The sequence below is a fragment of the Anomaloglossus baeobatrachus genome, chromosome 2 (assembly GCF_048569485.1).
Source record: "Anomaloglossus baeobatrachus isolate aAnoBae1 chromosome 2, aAnoBae1.hap1, whole genome shotgun sequence".
NCBI lineage: Eukaryota > Metazoa > Chordata > Amphibia > Anura > Aromobatidae > Anomaloglossus > Anomaloglossus baeobatrachus.
In genome coordinates, this window is record NC_134354.1 from 447982952 (window position 1) to 448006229 (window position 23278).

A 23278-nucleotide genomic window follows, 5' to 3' on the forward strand; every position below is an offset into this window, starting at 1 on the left:
CCAGTAGGTCATTTAGAAGGCGCATGGTGTTACAGCTCCATACTTTTCATCAATATTTATCTGGTTTCAGGGTACCTGCTCTCTTGAACAGACCCCGTGGATTCCAGAAAGCTAGAAGAGCTCTCGTTGGACCTATGTCTGCAATACCCTCTTCCGCAACGAAAAACAAGCTTTCTGGCCCTCGTGACAACGTAGGGGCACAAGCATGACAGTCTGCCCCCACTCTGGGAGTATTCCAGGGTGGGCGGCCGCGTCCTCCATGTGATGGTGTGATATTGTGGGTCATGTACCATTTTGTGTGGGTTAAAGTTTAGGCTTGGTGCAGTGTCCATTATTTGTATTGCTTGTGTGTACATTGTATTGTCTGCTGGCTAATTACCCCCTGTAGTGTTTGTCCCAAGGTCTGGGGGAGGTGGGCCTGGAATCCATCTAACCTCTTTGCTTACCTGGAGATTGGGCAGTGTTTCGAGAACTTGAAGAGAGCAGGACGAAGATTGATACTCTGGGCTGAAGGTGCAGCTCCTCAGAGAGAACTGGACATTTATCGCCTACTGGACTATATTCGTGTTTTTCTAATTTTACCCTCTATATGGTGGATTATTTTATGGACCATTTGAATTGCTTGGAATAAGTGCTCTTTGGATTGTACAGCCATCTCTTGCTCTGTTGATTGTTTGATATAGGAGAAGGACCCCGTCGCACTCCATTTTTAGGGAGTATGGTTGGGAGCGATCTTTGGGTCAGGGAGGTAATTTCCTCAGATTACAGAATAGTTCTCGTCCATCCCACAAGTCGTGTTTTTTTTTTTTTTGTTTGTTTGTTTTTTTTTTTAGGTCCCATCTCCCAACTTCTTCCAGTTTTAAGATCATGTTTTTATCAGTCTATCACCTCCCTGCTTTTTGCAGTGGTAGTTGTAGTGGTTCCCCCTTCAGAAAGGGTCAAGGCTTTTATTCAAAACTTTTTCTTATCCCCAGGAACAGAGGCTCCATGCGACCCATTTTGTATTTGAGGACTTTAAACAAGTAGCTTCACATAAAGCAGTTTAGAACAGAGTCCCTTCATTCAGTCATCGTGTCCATGGAGCTCGGCTAGTTTTGTTCATCAATAGACATTTAGGGCGCTTACTTGCGTGTACCATTATTCCTCGCACATCAGCATTATCTGCTTGCAGTCGACGAGGATCATTCGCTATTCACGGCTCTACCTTTTCAGGCTGACCTCAACGCCCAGAGTGTTTACAAAGGTCTTGGCACGAATTATGGGACTTCTTTTCTCCAGGGTTATAGTGATAATACCATATTTAGACAACATTCTGGTCAAGGCTCCCAGTCCGGCTCAAACTTTGAAAGCTGGACAAATTTGGATGGATAGTTAGCCGGACAAAATCCACTCCAGTTCCCTTTCAGCACCTCAGATTTTGGGGGTTGATCTTTGACACCGCTCGGGTATCCGTTTTTTGTTCCAGAAGAAAAGGAAGTCTGCAGGCCTCCATTCGGGTTCTGAGATGTTCAGGGAAGTATCCTATCTGGTTTTGGATGAGTGTTGATTCGGATGGTAGAGGTATTCCAAGCGATTTCATTCAAGGCAGTTACAGAGCATGCTTCTAGCACTTTGGGACAGGTCCTTACAGTCCTTGGATCAGCCTATTCGCCTTCCTCTACTATGGCATTGGTACCTCTCGCGGTTGTTGCCCCCCCCCCCCAACCTCTCCTTTGCTCCAGAGATGCTTTTTCTGCCCCATCCAGTGGCAGAGCTTGTCCACGGATGCCAGCTTCTTTGGATGGGGGACAGTGTTTTGGCGGTTTTCGGCGCAAGGAACTCTGGATCATCAGGAGAAACTTCTCCAGATCAACTTTCTGGAGCGCAGAACAATCCATTGGGCTATCCTTCATTGCCAAAACCTATTTGCAGGGCTGCTAGCTAGAATTCACTCAGACAACTCCACAGAGGTAGCATGTATCAGCCATCAGGGGAAAAACAAGAAACCTTTCCGCCATGTTGGAGGTATCCACAATTTTAAGGTGGGCAGAAGACAAGAGTTCCTCTGATCTTGGTGGTTTACATCCCAGGGTAGACAATTGGGAGATTAACTTTTCTCAGTCACTAGAGGGATAGACCTGAGGAAATGGACCCTTCACCCAGTAGTGTTCAGGCTGATTTGCCTTCTCTGGGTTACTCCAGATGGCAATCTGATAGCATCCTAATTAAACCACAGAGTGCCCTTGTTTTGTCTCGAGAGCTCGGGATCTACGCTCTGGCAATTCCTTGGACCCAGTCTCTTCCCTCCTATTCCTCTTTGTCCCATGCTTTTCAAGAAGATCAGGGTAGAAGGGCTTGCCGTGATCCTTGTGGCACCAGACTGGCCCCGGAGGATCTTGTATTCAGACATTAGCTTATTAGGTGATTTCCCCGTGGTCCCTTCTGAACCCGCCTGGACCTGTTTCAGGGTCCATTTTATCAGCAGAACTTACAGCCGCTTTCTTTATCAGCATGGCTGTTGAAGCCTCGGTTCTGAGAAGGGTAAGTCTTTCAGAGCCGATGATCCAGACCATGATCAGGGCTAGGGAGCCCTCTTCATTGCAAATTTACCATTGCACTTGGAAGATTTTCTTTTGCTGGTGCGAATCGAAGTCGATTTCCCAGCTCTTTTTTATTATCATACAAGTTGGCGTTTCTTGTAGCCATTACTTCCATTAGAAGGGTGTCTGAATTGGCAGCACTTTCTTGACACGCACTTTCTCATTCTTCAACACAAGGTGGTGTTAAGGACTGTTCCAACTTTACTTCCTAAGGTAATCTCTGCCTTCCAGTTTGAGGACATTGTGTTGCCTTGTCTCCAGTTCATCCAATGGAAAAGAGATTACATAGTCTGGATGTGGTTAGGGCCATACTGTATTATGTCAGTCACAGCCACCTTTTAGGCAGTCCAGTTCCTTATGTGATCTACAAAATGGATCTTGTAGGGGGTCAGGCTGCTTCCAAGGCAGTTATCTCTCGCTTGATTTACATCTACAATTATTCAGGCCTACAATTTGATGGACAGGGTTCCTCCTTTCAATGTCAGGGCACACTCTACTGGGGCGGTTGGAGCCTCCTGGGCGGTTCGTCATCAGGTTTCGGTCCTGCAGCTCCATAAGGCTGATATCTGGGCATCTGTACATACTTTTTCAAAATTCTAAAGGGTCCATACCTTCGCTTCGGCTGATGCAAACTTGGGCAGGAAGATTTTACAGATAGTGTTTAATAAACCTTCAGTTTGACTTATACTAGTAAGTTCTGTGATCTTAACAGAATTGTTACTTTTGTGTGTCCTTTCCCACCCCAGGCACAGCTTTTGAATGTTCCAGGGCTCTGTGTCCTCCCCAATGAAGCAACTGAGAAAATCTGTTTCTTGTAGTCTGCATTGGGGAGACACCGCTCCCACCCATTTTACTAAGGAGGCTGGTTCTGACGAGTAAGCTATAACATGCTGGGGAGGAGCTAACTTTTAGTTCTATGTACCGTCTGTGTCGGCCTCCAGGTGGCAGCAGACTATCCCATGGTACTGTGTGCCGCCAATGAAGACTACGAGATACAGATTTTACGGAGAGTTCCAAAGAATCTGTTTTTTAATGATTTGACTAGTAGGTCATGGACAAATCTGCAAAATTGCACATTTATATCTAGTCTAATTTCCAACACACAGAATTTTACAGTTTTCCTTTTGGGTTTTTTTTTTTTTTCCCCTTAAGCACTGTGATTTCTGACTGCATGCATATTGTTTATCAGGGTCATTACTAAAAGTATGCCATGTGAATTAAATGTGGGTTATGCACTCAAATTCCATCAAGGCATGCTTATGTGAAAACCTCTGCGCTGTCTCACCTTATGCTTAGGTTAAGCATGCAGTTAACAAAATGCGGTCTTCACTGAATCTGCTTACCTTTTTGGGGATGTCTGCTTTCTCTGATGAGTGCTGTTTTATTCTTTAACTTTTTTAGCTGCTTGTACACTTCTTTATGGAACCGCAACTAGGGCTTATTTTTGAAGTAAGGCTTACATATTAAACATATTCCAAATAGCCACAAAAATCCTACTTGGCCTTATTTTTGGGGTAGGTCTTATTTTCAGGTAAACAGGATAGATCCTGCCTTTTGATCCTCTAGGTGTAATAGATATCTTCTATACAAACAACTGAAAGCAAGGCCATCCTGCTTCCAGTCTCACAACGATGAGCATTGTATAAACTGTCAGTCATGCCGCCAAATTATCTGAAGCCTGTGGGAAGAGACTCCCTCCAGGTTAGTCCTGGCTTCTTTAACCCCTTAACGACTGAAGGCAGTAATATTACGTCCTAGTGTTAATCCCCGCGGGCTGCTGCAAGCAGCCTGCGGCGATCAGCACACATCTCAGCTGATTTATACAGCTGACATGTGTGCCTGCTAGGCACAAGCGGAATTGCTATCCGCCCGTACCTTTTTTAACCCCTTAAATATCACATCTTGACAACGCCATTATAATAGCGACCGCACTATAACTTTACTCACCGGCCGAAAACAGAAGTCACGTCACGTGATCACGTGGATCCGTTGGTTGTCATGGTAGCACAGGGTCATGTGATGACTCCTGTGCTCACACGACTCAGGTCCTCTGATCGCAATAAAATGAATGACCGATCAGACTGCTGATCGTTATAGTCCCCTAGGGGACCTAGTACAATAAAAAAAATAAAAATAAAAAACTAAAAGCTCAAATCACCCCTTTTTCGCCCCATTGAAAACTAAAAGGTTAAAAAAATAAAAAAATATACACACATTTGGTATCTCCGCGTTCAGAAATGCCTGATCTATAAAGATATGAATTACTTGATCGGTAAACTGCGTAGCGTCAAAAAATTCCAAACGCCAAAACTACGTTTTTTTGGTTGCTTCAAATTTTGCGCTAAATGCAGTAACGGCCAATCAAAATGTAGCATTTATGCAAAAATAGTACCGTTAAAAACGTCAGCTCGAGGCGCAAAAAATAAGCAGTCAATGAGCCATATATCCCAAAAAATGAGAACGCTATGGGTCGCGGAAAATGGCGCAAAACGTACGCCACTTTTTTCAGACAAACTTCTTATTTTTTTTTACCCCTTAGATAAAAGTAAACCTATGCATGTTTGGTGTCTATGAATTTGCACCGACACATCAGTTTTACCATATAGGGAACACGGTGAATAAAATATCTCAAAAACAATCATGCAATCGCACTTTGTTTGCAATTTTTCCGCATTTGGAATTTTTTTTGCCGTTTTCCAGTACACTATATGGTAAAACTCATGGTTTTCATTTAAAAGTACAGCTCGTTCTCGTCTTATAACAGAATGAGTCAGGGAATTGATGTGTGTCCACTGGTAAGTTCTAGAATATACCGTTGTGTGTTTTCAAATTGGGATCTCAGTCTATCTCTAATTGCAATAGATAAGGTTGGAATAAATCGAGACCATGTACTCAAAAATTTCCCAGTCAGTTTTTCTTTGTTCATCAATGTTTCTAACCAGTCCATTTTTAATAAAAACATTACCTTCGTTTGTAGAAGTGACTGCGGTGGTACGTTTGGGTTCAGCCAATAATGTAATATACTTTTTCCAGTGGTCGAGGTCCATATCACTAGAATTGCTTTAATTCGTTTTGGTAACGACTGCTGAGGTTCCTGCGATATGTTGAAAATAGCCCATTGTGGTGTAAGTGGGAAGGTGACTTTATAGCTGTCCTGTAACTCCGCATGAATACTGTGCCATAAACCCTGTATCTTTATACAGCTCCACAAATGGTGGAAGAGATCAGTATTCCGAACACCACATTTTGAACATGCATAAAATGTTGTAGGCGTCATTTTAGATTGAATATAAGGAGTAATGTATGCCCTATGGAGGATCAGAAGAGCCATGTCTGTATAGCTGCTAAAGGGACTAAATTTCCTTTGTATCACTGTTGCTTCCAGGAAATCTTTAGCCTCAAATCCCAAGATATCCTTTGTCCATTTAGTGGGTCCTGTGTTCTTCCCTTCCCAAGACCAGGGTCGACACAGTAAAGAGTATAAATCACTCGTCGAGGCGACCTGCGATCTCGCTCTCCTAAGAAAAACATCTAAATTATTCACCGGGTCAGCCACTCTTCTACTGATCACACATTTTTGGATTAAACTGTGCGCCTGAATAAAGAAAGGGTTTATGTAAGAATAACGGAAAACGCTGTGTCACCCTCTCAAAGGAAAGTATGGATACATTTTGATCCATCATGACTAGATGTACATCCCTGTTGTGCAAGAGTTTTATAGAATGGGTTACCGTCTAAAAATGTAGGATTTCCCAAAAATGTCAAACTGTGACAGCACACTATTCATCTTACAAATTTTCCTCCCCTCCAATCTTGAATAGTAAGCCACAATATTGGATGACCCGGAACATCGCCTGTAAGCTCGTCATTGCCCAAGTGTAACAGAGTCAGTGAGATATGTGGACAGGGCTGTTGTTCCAAATGAACATTCGCAAAATAGGAGATTTCGTATATCTGAAGTTGGCTGTTAAGTTGTTTTTTTTTAAAAAAAAAAAAAATTTCTGGCTGTAATACGCAGGTCTTGTTTACCTATATATTAATAATCTTTTCATTATTGATCGAAGCCTCGTGCTGAGGCGTAGCTGTATGGAAAGTAGACACAGCAGTCCCACCCAGGACGTAATCTATGGGAGAGTCTTGAGACTCCTCTCACACTATCACACAGAAAAAGACCCTATGATTGTAAATGGCGCATGGTAGGTTGGAGTCAATTACGAAATATTCTGTTGGGGTTTGTGAGCCTTTACACCTCTGTTTTTGATCTATACAGTTATGAATTATTAGTATTCTGCTATGCTAATGTTTTAACGCCAACTTTCGAAGTTCAGTTGAACACATTTAAAGCGTACATGGAGTATAGGTGTAATATATGGCAACTTGCTCACTTGTTTTTATTTTTTTCCCTGCAGTGAACTTGTCCCTTCCTATGATTCCACTACATTTGTTCTGGAAAACTTCAGGTATTCTTTTCTTTATTGGTTGATGGAGTGTGCGCTTGTGTGCATACATTCACTGTATAATGTGTGTCTTTATGCATGTGTGTCTCTATTTTTAGAAATAATTACCGTATTTTTCGGACTATAAGTCTCACTTTTTTTCCCCCCAAATGTTGGGGGAAAGTGGAGGGGTGCGTCTTATAGTCTAAATGTAGGGAATGGCTGCGGGGAAGGGGTGTGCGTTGGTGATGGAGCAGGTCATCGGCGGCAGGAGCAGGCTGTAGCAGCCTGCCATGACCACGTGGGCCCGCTCATTTCATATGTATGCATCCTCCCGCCCATCATCTCTCAGCGCTGAAGCCGGCCCTGACAGGTGGGCGGGATGATGGATGGGGGATGTGCGCATAATTAACAGCCGGCCCACGTGATCACCCCTGGCAACTACAGCCTGGAGTGATCATGTGCAGCTATATTCACTACCCCCCGCGCATAATCACCAGCGCGGGGGGACATTGAATAAGTATGGTATACTCACCGTTCCCTGTAGCATCGCAATGTTCTCCTGTCTGACAGTCTGACGTCATCGCTGTGCACACCACTCTCCACACACATCAGCAGGCAGGCATACAGGAAGACATCGCGATGCTGCAGGGAACGTTGACTGGCTCCACACAGGTCAGTTGCGCTGCTGCTGATACACAGGAAGACGAGCGATCCTACTGGGGTGAGGAAAGGTGAGAATAAATGTTTGTTTGTTTTTTTTTTGTGTGCCACAGGATGCGTGGGTATTTATCGGGATGGGGGAAATATAAAAGGATGGGGGTATTTAGCAGGATGGGGGACATATATACAAGGATGGGGATCATCTACAAGGAAGGAGGATCATTACCAGGATTGGGTACCTTAGTAGAGAATTTGGGGACATTACCCCTATAAGGGTCAGCAGCAGATCCTCGCTCCATAACAGTGTGTCAAGACCACATTTTTTGCTAAAAATTTTATTTTCCTATTTCCCTCCTCTAAAACCAGGGTGCATAATATGATTATAATACACAAAATAATAACACATTATAATACACAAAACACAGAAACGAAAAAATAAAAACCAGTCCTTGACACTACCGCTGTCATCATCAGCAAAAAACCATCAAAGCGATGTTTCTTTGTAATAACAATATGTTATTTCTTAGAAAAGGGTATAAAAACGAAGCAAAAAATACATACAACATATATACTGTATTTTTCGGACTATAAGACGCACCGTCTTATAGTCCGAAAAATACGGTATATATGTTGTATGTATTTTTTGCTTCTTTTTTATACCCTTTTCTAAGAAATAACATATTGTTATTACAAAGAAACATCGCTTTGATGGTTTTTTGCTGATGATGACAGCGGTAGTGTCAAGGACGGGTTTTTATTTTTTCGTTTCTGTGTTTTGTGTGTAATGTGTAGAACATATGTGATGAATATATGAATGACTGACTCAATCCATAGGTAAGGTTTAAGCACCAGTCTATGAAAACATAGGTCGCAAATTCATATCTCACTGTGGTCTAAAGCTATTAAGGCCCCGTCACACACAGCAACGTATCTAACGATATATCGCTGGGGTCAATGATTCCGTGATGCACATCCGTCATCGTAAGCAACGTCATTGCGTGTGACACCAATGAGCGGCCGTTAACGATGGAAAATACTTAACATATCGTCCATCGTTGACACGTCGTTCTTTCTTCATCGTTCCTTATGGGAGACCCAGACCATGGGTGTATAGCTTCTGCCTCCGGAGGACACACAAAGTACTACACTAAAAGTGTAGCTCCTCCCTCCGGGCTATATACACCCCCTGGATGACAATCTAACCAGTTCAATGCTTTGTGTTTCAGGAGGTCACACACACACATGCATTCTCTGATTTTTAATTTTTAAGATTTTTGATTTCAAAGATATGGAAGAAAAGCGGGTCCAGTCTGGACTCCCGGCATGTCCCTTCTCACCCCACTGTGTCGGCGGTGCTGTTAAGGTTGACTTTACAAGGCTGGAGCCTTCACATGCCGCGCTCCTTCACCATCCTCTGAGGCTCTGGCTTGAAGTGGGAGCCATCATGGTCCTCTCTGCTTTGCAGAAGACCGGTCTCCATCCGCAGCCCTGTCAGGTTCCTGCCGGACGGAGCGCTTAACCCTCCCCCAGGGACATGGCCCTGCGTCTCAAAAGCTAAGTATTGAGACGTTTTTCAGGGGTCCCGGGTACATTTATTGTGGGGAGAGTGTGTTTTGTCACTTTGCTGTGATTTCCGGCCGGTTCTCTGGGTTTTTCCTGAGAACCGCGCCGAGGGTCCCTGCTCGTCGGCCGCATGTAAAAATCTAGGCCCCGGCTTCAGTTGTGGCCTAGTTTCGGTTTCAGCTTCCCCTGCATGTCATTCATGCAGGGGAACAGTGTGGCGCCGCCCACCGGCCGTTCAGCAGAGGGGAGGACACTCCTCTCTGAGGAGATGTTTCCCTCCCCTGTATCTCTCCTTGGCCCTCCGGTTTCCCGCTCTTGGGCTAATCCCCGCCCCCCCTCCTTACTCCAGCGCCATTTTATCAGCGTTCTCACACTGATCGGCGCTGGCTGCTGCAGCTCTGCATCCTGGAAAGCAGAAGCTTCACTGGGGGTCCGAGCTGTGGAATCCGGAGGGCACACACTGTCTGGTAAGCCACAACCTCTGGTTGTGGGCTTTATTATACACTCTTAGGGGGTCATTCTACAGGAGTGTATTCTTACTGCAGAGTCTCCACCTCAGCAGCATGTCTGTCACTAGGAGCGAGTCTGCTAAGCTGTACGCTATATGCACTGCATGTAAGCTCATTCTGCAGAACCGAGCACATATCCACATTGTGATGCCTGCTCTAACATGGTGGTGCCTCAGCCTGGAGCCTCTTCAGGGGTCCCTCTGGCTGCTCCGGCCCCGGTGGCTGAACCCCCGGCTTGGGTAACATCTTTTTCCAGAACTATTTCCCAGTCTTTTGCCGACTCCATGTGACAGCTGTCCCGGACTCTGCTGACCATGCATCAGCCCCCTTCTCAGGGCGCCTCTGCTGCTCCGAGCTCTGCAGAGCTCTCAGAGCATGTTTTAGGACCCTGTCCTCCTAAACGGAGACGCAGGGACCCTTCTCCTTCCTTGTCCCACGGCTCTGATTCACAAGCTGAATTGCAGGGCGAGGAGGATACTTTTACTGTGGGCTCAGACGCTACCTCTATGTACCCCATTGACTTATCTGAGGGTGATGCGGATGTTAGTGACTTGATTGCATCCATTAACTCCGTACTGAACCTCAATCCCCCAGTGTCAGAGGAACAAGCCTCTCTGGTAGAAATACACCAGTTTACCTCTCCTAAGAGAGCTAGGAGTACGTTTTTTAACCACTCCAGTTTTCAGGCCACTGTTACCAAGCCCAGGGCCTGTCCTGACAAACGCTTCCCAAAGCGTAGTTCTGATGACAGTTTTCCCTTTCCACCAGAGGTGGTTAAGGAGTGGGCTCAGTCCCCAAAGGTAGACCCTCCGGTGTCTAGAATCTCAGCCCGGACAGTCGTATCTGTGGCCGATGGCACCTCTCTTAAGGATCCCACTGACCGCCAGGTTGACCTTCTGGCCAAATCTGTATATGAGGCGGCAGGAGCCTCGTTCTCCCTGTCTTTTGCAGCAGTGTGGGCTCTTAAGGCAGTCTCTGCCTCTCTGGCGGAGATACATTCCCTCGCCAGGGACTCTATTCCTGAGATGGTTGCCTTAACTTCCCAGGCTTCGGCTTTTTCCTCCTACGCCATGTCTGCCATTCTGGAGGCTTCTCACCGCACGGCGGTGGCTTCCGCTAATTCTCTCGTGATCCGCAGGATTTTGTGGCTTCGAGAGTGGAAAGCAGACGCTTCTTCTAAGAAGTACCTTGCTGGGCTCCCCTTTGCTGGGTCCCGGCTGTTCGGTGAACAACTGGATGAAATTATTAAGGAAGCTACTGGCGGGAAGAGTACTTCCTTGCCACAAACTAAAACCAGGAAACCTGTCCAGGGCAGGAACCAGTCGAGATTTCGTTCCTTTCGTTCCTCTAACTGGTCATCCTCTAAGCCCTCAGCCTCGTCCACTAACTCAGCCAAGGATCATAAACCCAACTGGCGCGCGAAGCCGCGTCCTCAGAAGAACGGAGGAGCAGCTGCCACTAAGGCAGCCTCCTCTTGACTATCTGGCTGCGCCAGCAACGTCCTTGGTCGGTGGCAGGCTCTCCCACTTTGGCGACGTGTGGTTTCAGCACGTCTCCGATCAGTGGGTGCGGGATATCATCTCCCACGGCTACAGGATAGAATTTTCTTCCAGCCCGCCAAACAGATTTTTTCTGTCCATTCCCCCCTGCTCCAAAGCCGCCGCCTTCTCACAGGCCGTGGCATCCTTGCAGGCCAACGGTGTAATTGTTCCGGTTCCCGCCCGGGAACGGTTCAGAGGTTTTTACTCAAACCTCTTCCTAGTCCCCAAGAAGGACGGTTCCTTCCGGCCCATCCTGGATCTCAAGCTTCTCAACAAGCATGTTCAGGTGCGGCGCTTTCGCATGGAATCTCTGAGATCGGTCATTGCCTCAATGACCCAAGGAGATTTTCTACCATCCATCGACATCAGGGATGCCTATCTGCATGTGCCTATTGCGGTTTCCCACCAACGTTGGCTACGCTTTGCAGTTGGAGAGGAACATTTCCAATTCGTGGCTCTCCCCTTCGGGTTAGCCACGGCCCGTCGTGTTTTCACCAAGGTCATGGCAGCAGTGGTTGCGGTCCTGCATCTCCAGGGGTTGGCAGTAATCCCCTACCTGGACGACCTTCTAGTCAAGGCCTCATCCAGTGCAGACTGCCAGCGGAGCGTCTCGCTCACTCTCGCCACGCTTGTCCAATTCGGGTGGCTTGTCAATCTGCCCAAGTCCACTTTGACCCCGACCCAGGAACTTACGTACCTAGGGATGCAATTCGAGACTCTGCCGCCACTTGTGAAGCTGCCCTTAGTCAAACAGCAGTCCCTTCATCTGGCGGTGCGCTCTCTGTTGAAGCCCCGCCGTCATTCCATCAGGCACCTCATGCAGGTGCTGGGTCAGATGGTGGCGTCAATGGAAGCGGTTCCCTTTGCCCAGTTCCATCTGCGTCCCCTGCAGCTGGACATTCTCCGCTGTTGGGACAAGCGGACCTCTTCCTTGCACAAGCTAGTGGCTCTGTCGCCGCAGACCAGGAGCTCTCTTCAGTGGTGGCTTCAGCCCCTCTCTCTGTCACAGGGACGCTCCTTCCTGACTCCGTCCTGGGTGATCCTCACCACGGATGCCAGCCTCTCCGGCTGGGGAGCAGTATTTCTCCACCATCGAGCACAGGGCACTTGGACTCCGTCCGAATCAGCCCTCTCGATCAATGTGCTGGAAATCAGGGCTGTTCTTCTAGCTCTAGTAGCTTTTCACCACCTGTTGGCGGGCAAGCACATTCGAGTCCAGTCGGACAACGCGACAGCGGTTGCCTACATCAATCACAAGGGCGGAACTCGCAGCCGCCTGGCGATGTTGGAGGTTCAACGAATCCTTCAGTGGACGGAGGACTCCAAGTCCACCATATCCGCAGTCCACATCCCAGGCGTAGAAAACTGGGAGGCCGATTATCTCAGCCGTCAAACCGTGGACAGCGGCGAGTGGGCCCTGCATCCGGCAGTGTTCAGGTCAATCTGCCGCAAGTGGGGCACTCCGGAAGTGGATCTAATGGCATCCCGGCACAACAACAAAGTTCCGGTTTACGTGGCTCGCTCCCACGATCCTCAGGCCTTCGCAGCGGACGCGCTGGTTCAAGATTGGTCCCAGTTCCGTCTTGCCTATGTATTTCCACCTCTAGCGCTCTTGCCCAGGGTTCTGCGCAAGATCAGAATGGAGGGCCGTCGGGTCATAATCATTGCTCCAGACTGGCCCAGGCGAGCTTGGTACCCAGACCTGCTCCGTCTGTCTGTAGAAATGCCGTGGCATCTCCCGGACCGCCCAGACCTTCTCTCTCAAGGTCCGTTTTTCCGCCAGAATTCTGCGGCTCTCAGATTGACGGCGTGGCTCTTGAGTCCTGGATCCTGACGGCTTCAGGCATTCCTTCTGAGGTCATCTCCACTATGACTCAGGCTCGGAAGTCTTCCTCGGCCAAGATTTACCACAGGACTTGGAAGATTTTCCTGTCCTGGTGTCGCTCTTCCGGCCATGCTCCTTGGCCGTTCTCCTTGCCGACCATCCTGTCCTTTCTACAGTCCGGTCTGCAGCTAGGACTGTCCCTCAATTCCCTCAAGGGACAGGTGTCGGCTCTGTCGGTATTATTCCAGCGGCGTATCGCCCGACTGGCTCAGGTGCGCACCTTCATGCAGGGCGCATCTCACATCATTCCACCTTACCGGCGGCCTTTGGATCCCTGGGACCTTAATCTGGTCCTCACGGCCTTACAGAAACCCCCCTTTGAGCCTCTTAGGGAGGTTCCCTTGTTTCGACTTTCACAGAAAGTGGTTTTTCTAGTAGCCATAACTTCTCTCAGGAGAGTCTCTGATTTGGCTGCGCTCTCTTCGGAGTCACCTTTTTTGGTGTTTCACCAAGACAAGGTGGTTCTCCGTCCGACTCCGGATTTTCTCCCTAAGGTGGTGTCTTCTTTCCACCTTAACCAGGACATTTCGTTGCCTTCCCTTTGTCCGGCCCCTGTGCATCGCTTTGAGAAGGCGTTGCATACCTTGGATTTGGTGCGGGCGCTCCGAATCTATGTGTCACGCACCGCCGCTTTTAGGCGGTGCACCTCACTTTTTGTGCTAACCACGGGTCAGCGCAAGGGTCTCTCGGCTTCTAAACCGACCCTAGCTCGTTGGATTAGGTCGGCCATCTCCGATGCCTACCAGTGTTCTCAGGTGCCCCCACCGCCAGGGATTAAGGCGCACTCGACCAGAGCTGTCGGTGCCTCCTGGGCTTTCAGGCACCAGGCTACGGCTCAGCAGGTTTGTCAGGCTGCCACTTGGTCTAGTCTGCACACCTTTTCGAAGCACTACCAAGTGCATGCTCATGCTTCGGCAGATGCGAGCTTGGGCAGACGCATCCTTCAGGCGGCTGTCGCCCATTTGTGAAGTTAGGTTTTGCCTACTTCTCAGTTTGGTTTATTTCCCACCCATGGACTGCTTTGAGACGTCCCATGGTCCGGGTCTCCCATAAGGAACGATGAAGAAAAAGAGAATTTTGTTTACTTACCGTAAATTCTTTTTCTTATAGTTCCGACATGGGAGACCCAGCACCCTCCCTGTTGCCTGTTGGCAGTTCTTGTTCCGTGTGTTTCACCGGCTGTTGTTGTAGACAGAGGTTCCGGTTTTTCCGAGTTTTACTCTATCTCTACTTATGGGTGGATGTCCTCCTTCAGCTTTTGCACTGAACTGGTTAGATTGTCATCCAGGGGGTGTATATAGCCCGGAGGGAGGAGCTACACGTTTGAGTGTAGTACTTTGTGTGTCCTCCGGAGGCAGAAGCTATACACCCATGGTCTGGGTCTCCCATGTCGGAACTATAAGAAAAAGAATTCGCTACGTGTGACACCTCGGAAACGACGAACTACAGCTTACCTGAGGCCGCCGGCACGGAGGAAGGAAGGAGGTGGGCGGCATGTTACGCCTGCTCATCTCCACTCATCCGCTTCTATTGGGTGGCCGCTTAGTGACGCCGTACGAACCGCCCCCTTAGAAAGGAGACGGTTCGCCGGCAACAGCGACGTCGCTAGGCAGGTAAGTCCGTGTGACAGCTCCTAAGGATATTGAGCGCCATGGGCAGCGATTTACCCGTGACGCACAATTGATGGGGGGGTGTGTACGCTCGCTAGCGATATCGCTGTGTGTGATTGGGCCTTTAGCGGTAGCACGTTGGCTCAGGGTTCCTATTCCACTAGCGACAAGATGTGCAAGGAGTCGGGTTCCTCCCCCACTCCAAAGACATACTGGATTTTAGATGGGAGCCACAATGGAGATGACTGGTACGTCATTTCATTTGTCATGTCGTGGTAATCACCGCTGGCTGCTGATTTGATGTGGTGCTATCAGGCGTGAGTGGATCTGCTTGCCACTTAGATTGCGCTGTGACAGCGCGATTTAAATGGGAGATCATGCTGTTTTCCGCCGCCATCGGAGGCCCCGTGAGCCGATAGTTGCCATAGTAGGTCGGGGTCATGTGATGACACCTGACGTTACAAGGACGTATTTCCTCACAGGAACGCTGCATTTCTGCTGATCAGAGCGATGCAGCTCTGATCAACAAAAATGAACAAGCAATCAGACTACTGATCCATAAAGTCCCCTAGGGGGGCTAGTAAAATAAAAAATGTAAAAAAAACAGGTTTTGAAAAAAGGAAAAAAAAAAAGCAACAAAAGTTCAAATCACCCATTTGCCCCATTGAAAATAAATCAGTTACCAAATAAGTGTGTATTATATTTTTTATTTTTTTATTTTTTTTTTTATGACCTCGTTTGAAAATGCCCAATCTATCAATATATAAAATCAATTAATCTGATTGGTACACAGCTTGGCGAGAAAAAAATTCCCTCCTTTGGGAAGATTGACTGAAAAATAAAAACGTTACGGCTCTCGAAAGAAGGGGAGCAAAAATGAAAATAAAACGTAAAATTGCTCGGGTTGAAGGGGTTAATTTAACTGTGAAGAATTTGTATAAGGTTTTTTATTAGTCACACAATCTGAAATCTAAATTTAGAGAAATGAGAACACGCTGGTACATCCACCCTCTCTGTATAATTGTCCTTCTGATATGTACACCAGGTTTGATATTCAGCTCTCGTGTGAGATGTGACCATAAAATGACGTCACAACTCTGATATTTTAGAAATCCAGATGCCAGGGTAAGATTACATTTGCATGTAGAAAGAATACTGCCGAGCTTTGTTGCAGCACACAACCTTTTCCAACTCTATTGCTTTATCTCGAAAGTATATCGATCATCATTATTACATCCTGAACACATGGCACGCTGAAGTGCAGGTTCTCATATATAATATTGGTTGGATGCTATCATCTGTCATGCCAAAAATCAACCTTTTTTTCCAGACGCAGGACTATCCACCACCACCGTCTGTAAAATCAGATTGCAATTTTCTCTTTTATACAGAAATCCCTGTGAAAAATGGATGTTGTTTTCATGTCATACTAAATAAATTCCCAGATGAATTGTGTTACTGGTTTATAGGTTCTTTCCCCACAGTTATTTGGTTCTGTAATCTGCCTGCTCTAATACATATACTTATTCTCTTATGAATGATTTTTTTGATGGTCAGTCAAGTGATTGAGGTCAATTTCTTTAAAATAACATGGAGGTTGTAATGGTTCTCCTTTTAAAGACCTCAGCTGATTATGGCATTTGGCATTGCTAAATGGCAGAATGTGCAAATTAGCTGTCTCGCAGAACGTCTGAGCCTTGCAACATGACAGGGATAACTGCCTCTTATATACAGGCAGCCTGTGTTTCTTCTTATCTGCATGTTCTGAGTGAGTGTGACAGCCTTGGGACTATAGAGACGTGCTGGTTTTCCTTATAGGGCACCTTTTTGGTGTAATATGCACCCAGGATCACGAGCAGTTCTGGGTGCATATTGCTAATCCCTGCCTAACAGTCGTATCTACTAGCATAGATAAAGAGATCTTTAAAAAAAGTATTTCTAAACCTCTTTTATGATATGCTAATGAGCGCAGGGACCAGTCGCAAGGGCGTTAGTTCCTGTGCTCATTACGTCCTCTTAGCATGGTAGCAGGCCCACAGGGGAGTGCTAACATGCTGTTCAACACAGCATCACTAGCGTTGGTTGATGCACCACTGATCTGAAGTCCCGGCACTTCCAGTCATGTACACTAGACCTCTCTGAAGCCGGGATTTGTACACCCACCTTCATACTGTGCATGACTGGACTTGCCGAGACTTGTAAGCATGTCACCGCTGGTGGTACTGCATTAAATAGCATGGTAGCATACCCCTGTGGGCATACTAACATGCTAAAAGGATGGACTAGTCAGGGGAAGTAATGCCCTTGTGACTAGTCTCTGGCCTCATTAGCATATCATAAAGAGATCATTAGAAAAAGTATTTCTAAACCTCTTTTATCTATGCTAGGGACAGGGACAGTTAGGCAGGGATTAACAATATGCACCCAGAACTGCTCGTGGTACTGGGTGCATATTTGCACCTGACAGGTTCCCTTTAACACCATGACTGCATTGGGTTGTCATGGCAGCTAAAGGCCTGGTGAAGGTCCTGCGCATAAGCCATGTGACTGTCATTTTCACGATCTTATCAAGCAAATCTTGAGTCCTCTATTTGGAGTCATTTCAGATGTATAAAAAATGTATAAAGGGAAGGGGTCCCAAAAAAATGCTTGAGTCCCCAATTGACTTCCATTACAGTCCGGTGCTCAAGTCGTACCCATCCGAGCATTAACTGCTTGTTACAGGTATCGAGCACAGGAGCATGGTAGTACTTGCTCATCACTAATACAGAGTCAAAAAACATTTAGCGTAAAAGAGAGAAAATATTATATATTTGGTTTTGCCACATGTGTAATGGCTCATACTAATAAAATTATGTATCCCATAAGATGAAACCTAAAATGTGGGGAGGGAGGGCGAAATGCCTGTTTTGCCGTATTTCGGTCACTTCATGTTCCTCTTAAAAGTTCAATAACAAAGTATATGTACCAAAATTGTGTGTGTAGTATGTTTTCCTCCAAAACTGCAACTTGTCTTGCAAGAAATAAGGCCTCATATGCCAACAGAAAAATACAAACAAAATACTGCTCTTGGAATAAGGGGAAAAAACAAAGTGCAAAAACAATACATTTCTTATCCCTTAATTGGCTAAAGACACCCTGTCAGCAGCATTTTACTAAGTAAAGTACAGACCGGGCCATATTGGCGCTGTGATACTGATTAAAATGATGCCTGAGTTGAGGAAATCCGTTTTGTATATTTCTTTAATCTGTGTTTTTGAAGTTTTGTTCTCTTCAAGGTGCATTGGGCCGGGCCTTTGGGGGGCAGGCCTGGTGGTAGGCGCTTCAGCTCTGTTCCGGCCACTCCTCTGCCTTTGGGTGGCTTTTTCTTTTTTTCTTTTATCTAAATTTTGCACTGGCGCCTTCCTAGGCGCTTCCGTTTATTGAACTCTTGGCAGTTTTCAGGAACATAGCGGTTGCGTATGCGTAGGTTGCTCCATGGCCAATTTACAAAAGCCCATCATGGGCACAATCTGCACAAGCGCTGCCTGTGACTAGGACAGTGCCAGCACAAAGTTTAAAATAAAGATGAAGGAAAGACGCCCAGAGACAGGGGAAGGGCCAGGACAGAGCTGAAGACCCTTCCTATCCCGCCCTACAGGCCCACCACAATGCACAAAAGAGATGGATAGAATAAAACGTCAAACGCAGACAATGCACAAAACTGATTTGTTCACCTGATATTTTAATCAATATGACAACGCCAATATGGCCCTGCCTGTACTTAGTAAAATGCTGCTGACAGGTTCTCTTTAGGGATGAGCCTCAAGGGCATAACATTGAAAGACTAAGATTTTGACTGTTCAGTAGATTACTGCAATGCTTGGTTTGCTCAGAATGGAAAGTGTGCAACCTACAGTACACAAGAAGAAATCCCTTTAAGCAGATTTCTCTACATTCACTTTTTTCAAAATGCTACTATGGTACTATTGCATCGGAAATCTTCATGCTTCAATTTTGCAATAATATGCAGAATGTACTGTATATAGGGTCCATGTGTACGGCATACCAGAAGACATAATGCGGAAACACTAATTTAAAAAAGAAATGCCCATGTTCACAAATAACAAATTCACAACATTTTTCATTTGTATTTCCATTATCCATATACCACTCCTTTTAAGATTCTTACACTGTTCCATGTATTGTAAAATCTTTAGGACCTCAGACCTAACAGTAACAACCCTTTTAATTGGCATGGAACTAATGTTAGAAACTCTGAAACGACTGGTATATGGTTAATGGGACGTGTCAAATTGTGAGATAAGTGGCTACCTTTTTTAATAAAATAAAAAAAAAAAAAATGCTCCCCTTGGGGCTTTTCGTAAAGCTCTATGCCAGGTATATTGTGTAGAACCTCACAGTGGTTAACTGTTGAAAGTGGTTGCTTTTATGGACATGAGGCTTATTTCACAGCAAACCAGGTCACACGTGGCATCCGCTGGGCCTCAGGGTGGTGGCAGAGTTTTGGCCAATGACTCGCACTTAGTTTATAGATCTATAACTAGACCTCGGAGGGTCATATCACCTCTAAAGCCTCCTGTGTCCTGTTCTCTGAGACACTCTTTGTGGCATCCCAACCTACTGACCCTATGTCACCGGTCTTTCAGCCTAAAAGCTGTGGCTACCACCAGTGGGCTCTTATATACAGCATTCTAACATGCTGTATATAAGAGCCCAGGCCGCTGTGTACAACATAAACACTTTATAATGCTTACCTAAATCGGTCACTGCGGTGGATGTGGCTCGGCTCAGAAGGGCGTCTTCGTCCTCCGGCGCCGCATCTCTTTGCCATCTTTGTCGCCGCCTCTGTTGTTTTTCTGAAGCCGTGGTGCATGACGCGTCTGACGTCATCCACACTCACCGGCATTGAGGGCCTGCGCAGGCACACTTTGATCTGCCCTGAGCTGGACAGATCAAAGTATTGTAGTGCACATGAGCAGGACCAGCGAGTGTGTATGACGTAGAACGCATCATGCACCCAGGCTTCAGAAGGCGGACGAAGATGGCCGAAAGGGGCGGCGCCGGCACCGGAGGACGAAGACGCCCATCTGAGCCACATCCACCGCAGCGACCGGTTTAGGTGAGTATTATAAAGTGTTTATGTTGTACACAGTGGCCTGGGCTCTTATATACAGCATGTTAGAATGCTGTATATAAGAGCCCACTAGTGGTTGCCGCAGCTTATAGGCCAAAAAAAAACGATGACCGGTTCCCTTTTAAGCCTGATGTGAGGTCTTAGAAGAGAGAAGGCAGGTGTCTGGATAAGATAAAAGCACCACATTTAATAAAACTAATGTTTTAAAAAAATTGTGCAAGTTAAAGAAAAAGAACTGTGATTTATATTTAAAGCGGATCTTTTCACCAAATTTTTCATATTGAACTGGATACAGGAAGGTTTGTATTTTGAGGCAAACTCAGCTATCTGCTCTCCACCTCTCGTAGCAGTCCCATCTGTGGTACTACTAATTTCTCCACACATCATACTTAGGTCTGTTGTGCTCATGGCAGTTTGTATCACTCAGCAGTGAGCGGTGATTACATCTCGCACAGGAGGAACCTGTTCTGAGCTATTGTAGGGCGCGTTCATTCCCTTGAGTGTCGTTGCCTGGTTATGATTGGTCAGTGTCCTACAGGGGAAAAGAACTGCACGCCCACTTGGACTTAACGAAAAAAATATATATAATAACTTTCACTGCTAATATCTCCGCAATAAAAAGGCAAAATGAAAAAAAACTTTCTCTGCTCTGTAGCCACTTTTACAAATCATGTGCCTGTTCTACATGACGAAATTCTTGTAAGGTCCTATTTAAGAAAATGCCATTACTGACAATTTTCTCAGGTCACTGCTGGCCAGTTGGAAGTACAATTTGGTTCAGATCCTGTCATCAGTTTTTATACATAGTATTTTATTTTCTAAATAGCATAAGAATGTGTTTTTTTTCTTTGTGTTTTTTTTGTTTTTTTTTTTTCCGGAGGATTGCAAAGGGCAGCAATGACTTGACATGGCTAAGATTTTCAATGCGGCTTCACATTAGTAATTGGTTTCCCCTAGCAACTAGAAAAACCAATTCAGACAGAAAGCTTTTGCAAAAAACTGCCATCTGAACTTGCTTGGTAGAGATTGTAAAGTATGTGCATTAGGTTAATTGACCATTCGTTTCTAAAGAATCTGAATAGGAGGCAGAAATGTACTTTAATAAAGCTTTTGTGGACAAGCTCTTCATCAAATGAAGGATTTTTTTTATGACTTTTATATATCATACTCTAACATACGTTTTCTGTTTTCTCTCCAGCACTCTACGCCAACGTGCTGACCCTGTGTACAGTCCTCCATTGCAAGTATCGGGCCTCTGTTGGAGACTGAAGGTGTATCCGGTGAGCCACCACCTGTAAATCACAAAATTCTTTTTTGTTGACCCACCAACCCCAAATAACTGATTACTTTTCACTCACTCTGACACTATTCTTTGCAGCATCATGACAATGTTTTGAAATATATATATATAGAGAGAGAGTACAGACCAAAAGTTTGGACACACGTTCTCATTCAAAGAGTTTTCTTTATTTTCATGACTGAAAATTGTAGATTCACATTGAAGGCAACAAAACTATGAATTAACACATGTTGAATGAAATCCTTAACAAAAAAGTGTGACACAACTGAAAATATGTCTTATATTCTAGGTTCTTCAAAGTAGCCACCTTTTGCTCTTATTACTGCTTTGCACAATCTTGGCATTCTCTTGATGAGCTTCAAGAGGTAGTCACCGTAAATGGTCTTTCAACAGTCTTGAAGGCGTTCCCAGAGATGCTTAGCACTTTTTGGCCCTTTTGCCTTCACTCTGTGGTCCAGCTCACCCCAAACCATCTCGATTGGGTTCAGGTCTGGTGACTGTGGAGGCCAGGTCATCTGGCGTAGCACCCCATCACTCTCCTTCTTAGTCAAATAGCCCTTACACAGCTTGAAGGTGTGTTTGGGGCCATTATACACATATACACACAGTGCCTTGCGAAAGTATTTGGCTCCCTTGAATTTTTCAACCTTTTCCCACATTTCAGGCTTCAAAAATAAAAATGTTCATTTAGGGCTCATTCACATGACCATTCCATTTGTCCCGGTCAGTTCCTGTTTTATTGCGGACCCACAGACAGGACCATCTTTTCAATGTCTTTTGTGTAGGATCGGATGGCACACGGAAGAACTTCCGTGTGCATCCGATCCTACAAAAAAACACATCGGATGCCATATCTCCGTTCCGTTATTATGGAACACGTCCTATTCTGTTTCGTAATAACGGACTGTGACTCATTACAAGTCAGTGGGCCCGCAAAATCCCCGGAAGCTGCACGGAAGCACTTCCGTGTGACCTCTTTCGGGTGCCCGTGTAGTCTGTGTCCTGCTCCCTGCCAGCCCCGCGGCTGCTTGCACTGCAGTATCAGCAGCTTCTCACGCTGCAGTGCGGGAAGCCGCGGGGATGACTAGCGCTGCTGTCAGGAGGTTGGATGAGATCATTACCTGCTGTGACGATCTCCTGCTCTCCTGATGTCAGCTCTGTCACTGCCTTCTATGCCCGTCGCGTTCTCACATCACATCTTGCGGGCGGCCCGAGACTGTCACTAGCGGTGACGTCATGGGCTCCCGCAATTCTTCGCTGTGAACGTGGCGGGCATAGAAGGCAGTGACAGCGCTGACGTCAGGAGAGCAGGAGATCGTCACACCAGGTAATGATCTAATCTAACCTCCTGACAGCAGCGCTCGTCATCCCCTGCAGTGACGTGGGCTGACCTCATGTTAGCTCAGGTCACTGCACTACTCTCCCAGCTAATGGGGAACATTCTGTTCTTCATTGACTGGGACTGTAACTATGGTATGGATCATCATGGGACCCCCTTATTGGATTACGCCGGACCCGGATTTAATTCTTATCAATAAATTGGTGAAAGAGGGAATGGTTTGGGGAGTGTTTTTTCAAATAAATCTTTTTTTGTTGTCAATTTTTTTTTTATTTTTATTACTGACTAGGTTGATGATGTCGGGTATCTGATAGACCCCGTGACATCACTAACCTCAGGGCTTGATGCCAGGTGACATTACACATCTGGCATCAATCCCATATATTACCCCGTTTGCCACTGCACCAGGGCAACAGGATGAGTTGTGCCAATCCTTGCGCTTCGCCCCACCTAATGGATGCGCCACTTCTGGGGCGGCTGTGGCCTGTTATTTTTAGGCTGGGGAGTGTCCAATAACAGTGGACCTCCCTAGTTTGAGAATACCAGACCACAGCTGTCTGCTTTACCTTGGCTGGTAAACCAAATTGGGGGGGACCCCGTGTTTTTTGATTTAAATTATTTATTTAATTTAAAATAACAGCGTGGGGTGCCCTCTGTTTTGGATTACCAGCTAAGGTGAAGCTGCCAGCTTTGGTTTGCAGGCTGCAGCCGTTTGC

At 46.1% G+C, this 23278-nt stretch overlaps 1 protein-coding gene across 2 annotated transcripts in view; it reads left to right on the forward strand.

Annotated features, from left to right (window-relative positions):
- TRIM37 (tripartite motif containing 37) overlaps positions 1 to 23278 on the forward strand; it is a 253245-nt gene that overhangs the window by 84171 nt on the left and 145796 nt on the right. For both annotated transcript variants that reach the window (XM_075336298.1, XM_075336299.1), the window contains exons 10-11: positions 6989 to 7039; positions 21122 to 21203. In XM_075336298.1, coding sequence (XP_075192413.1) covers positions 6989 to 7039; positions 21122 to 21203 — 133 coding nt within the window. The remainder of the gene's footprint in view (positions 1 to 6988; positions 7040 to 21121; positions 21204 to 23278) is intronic.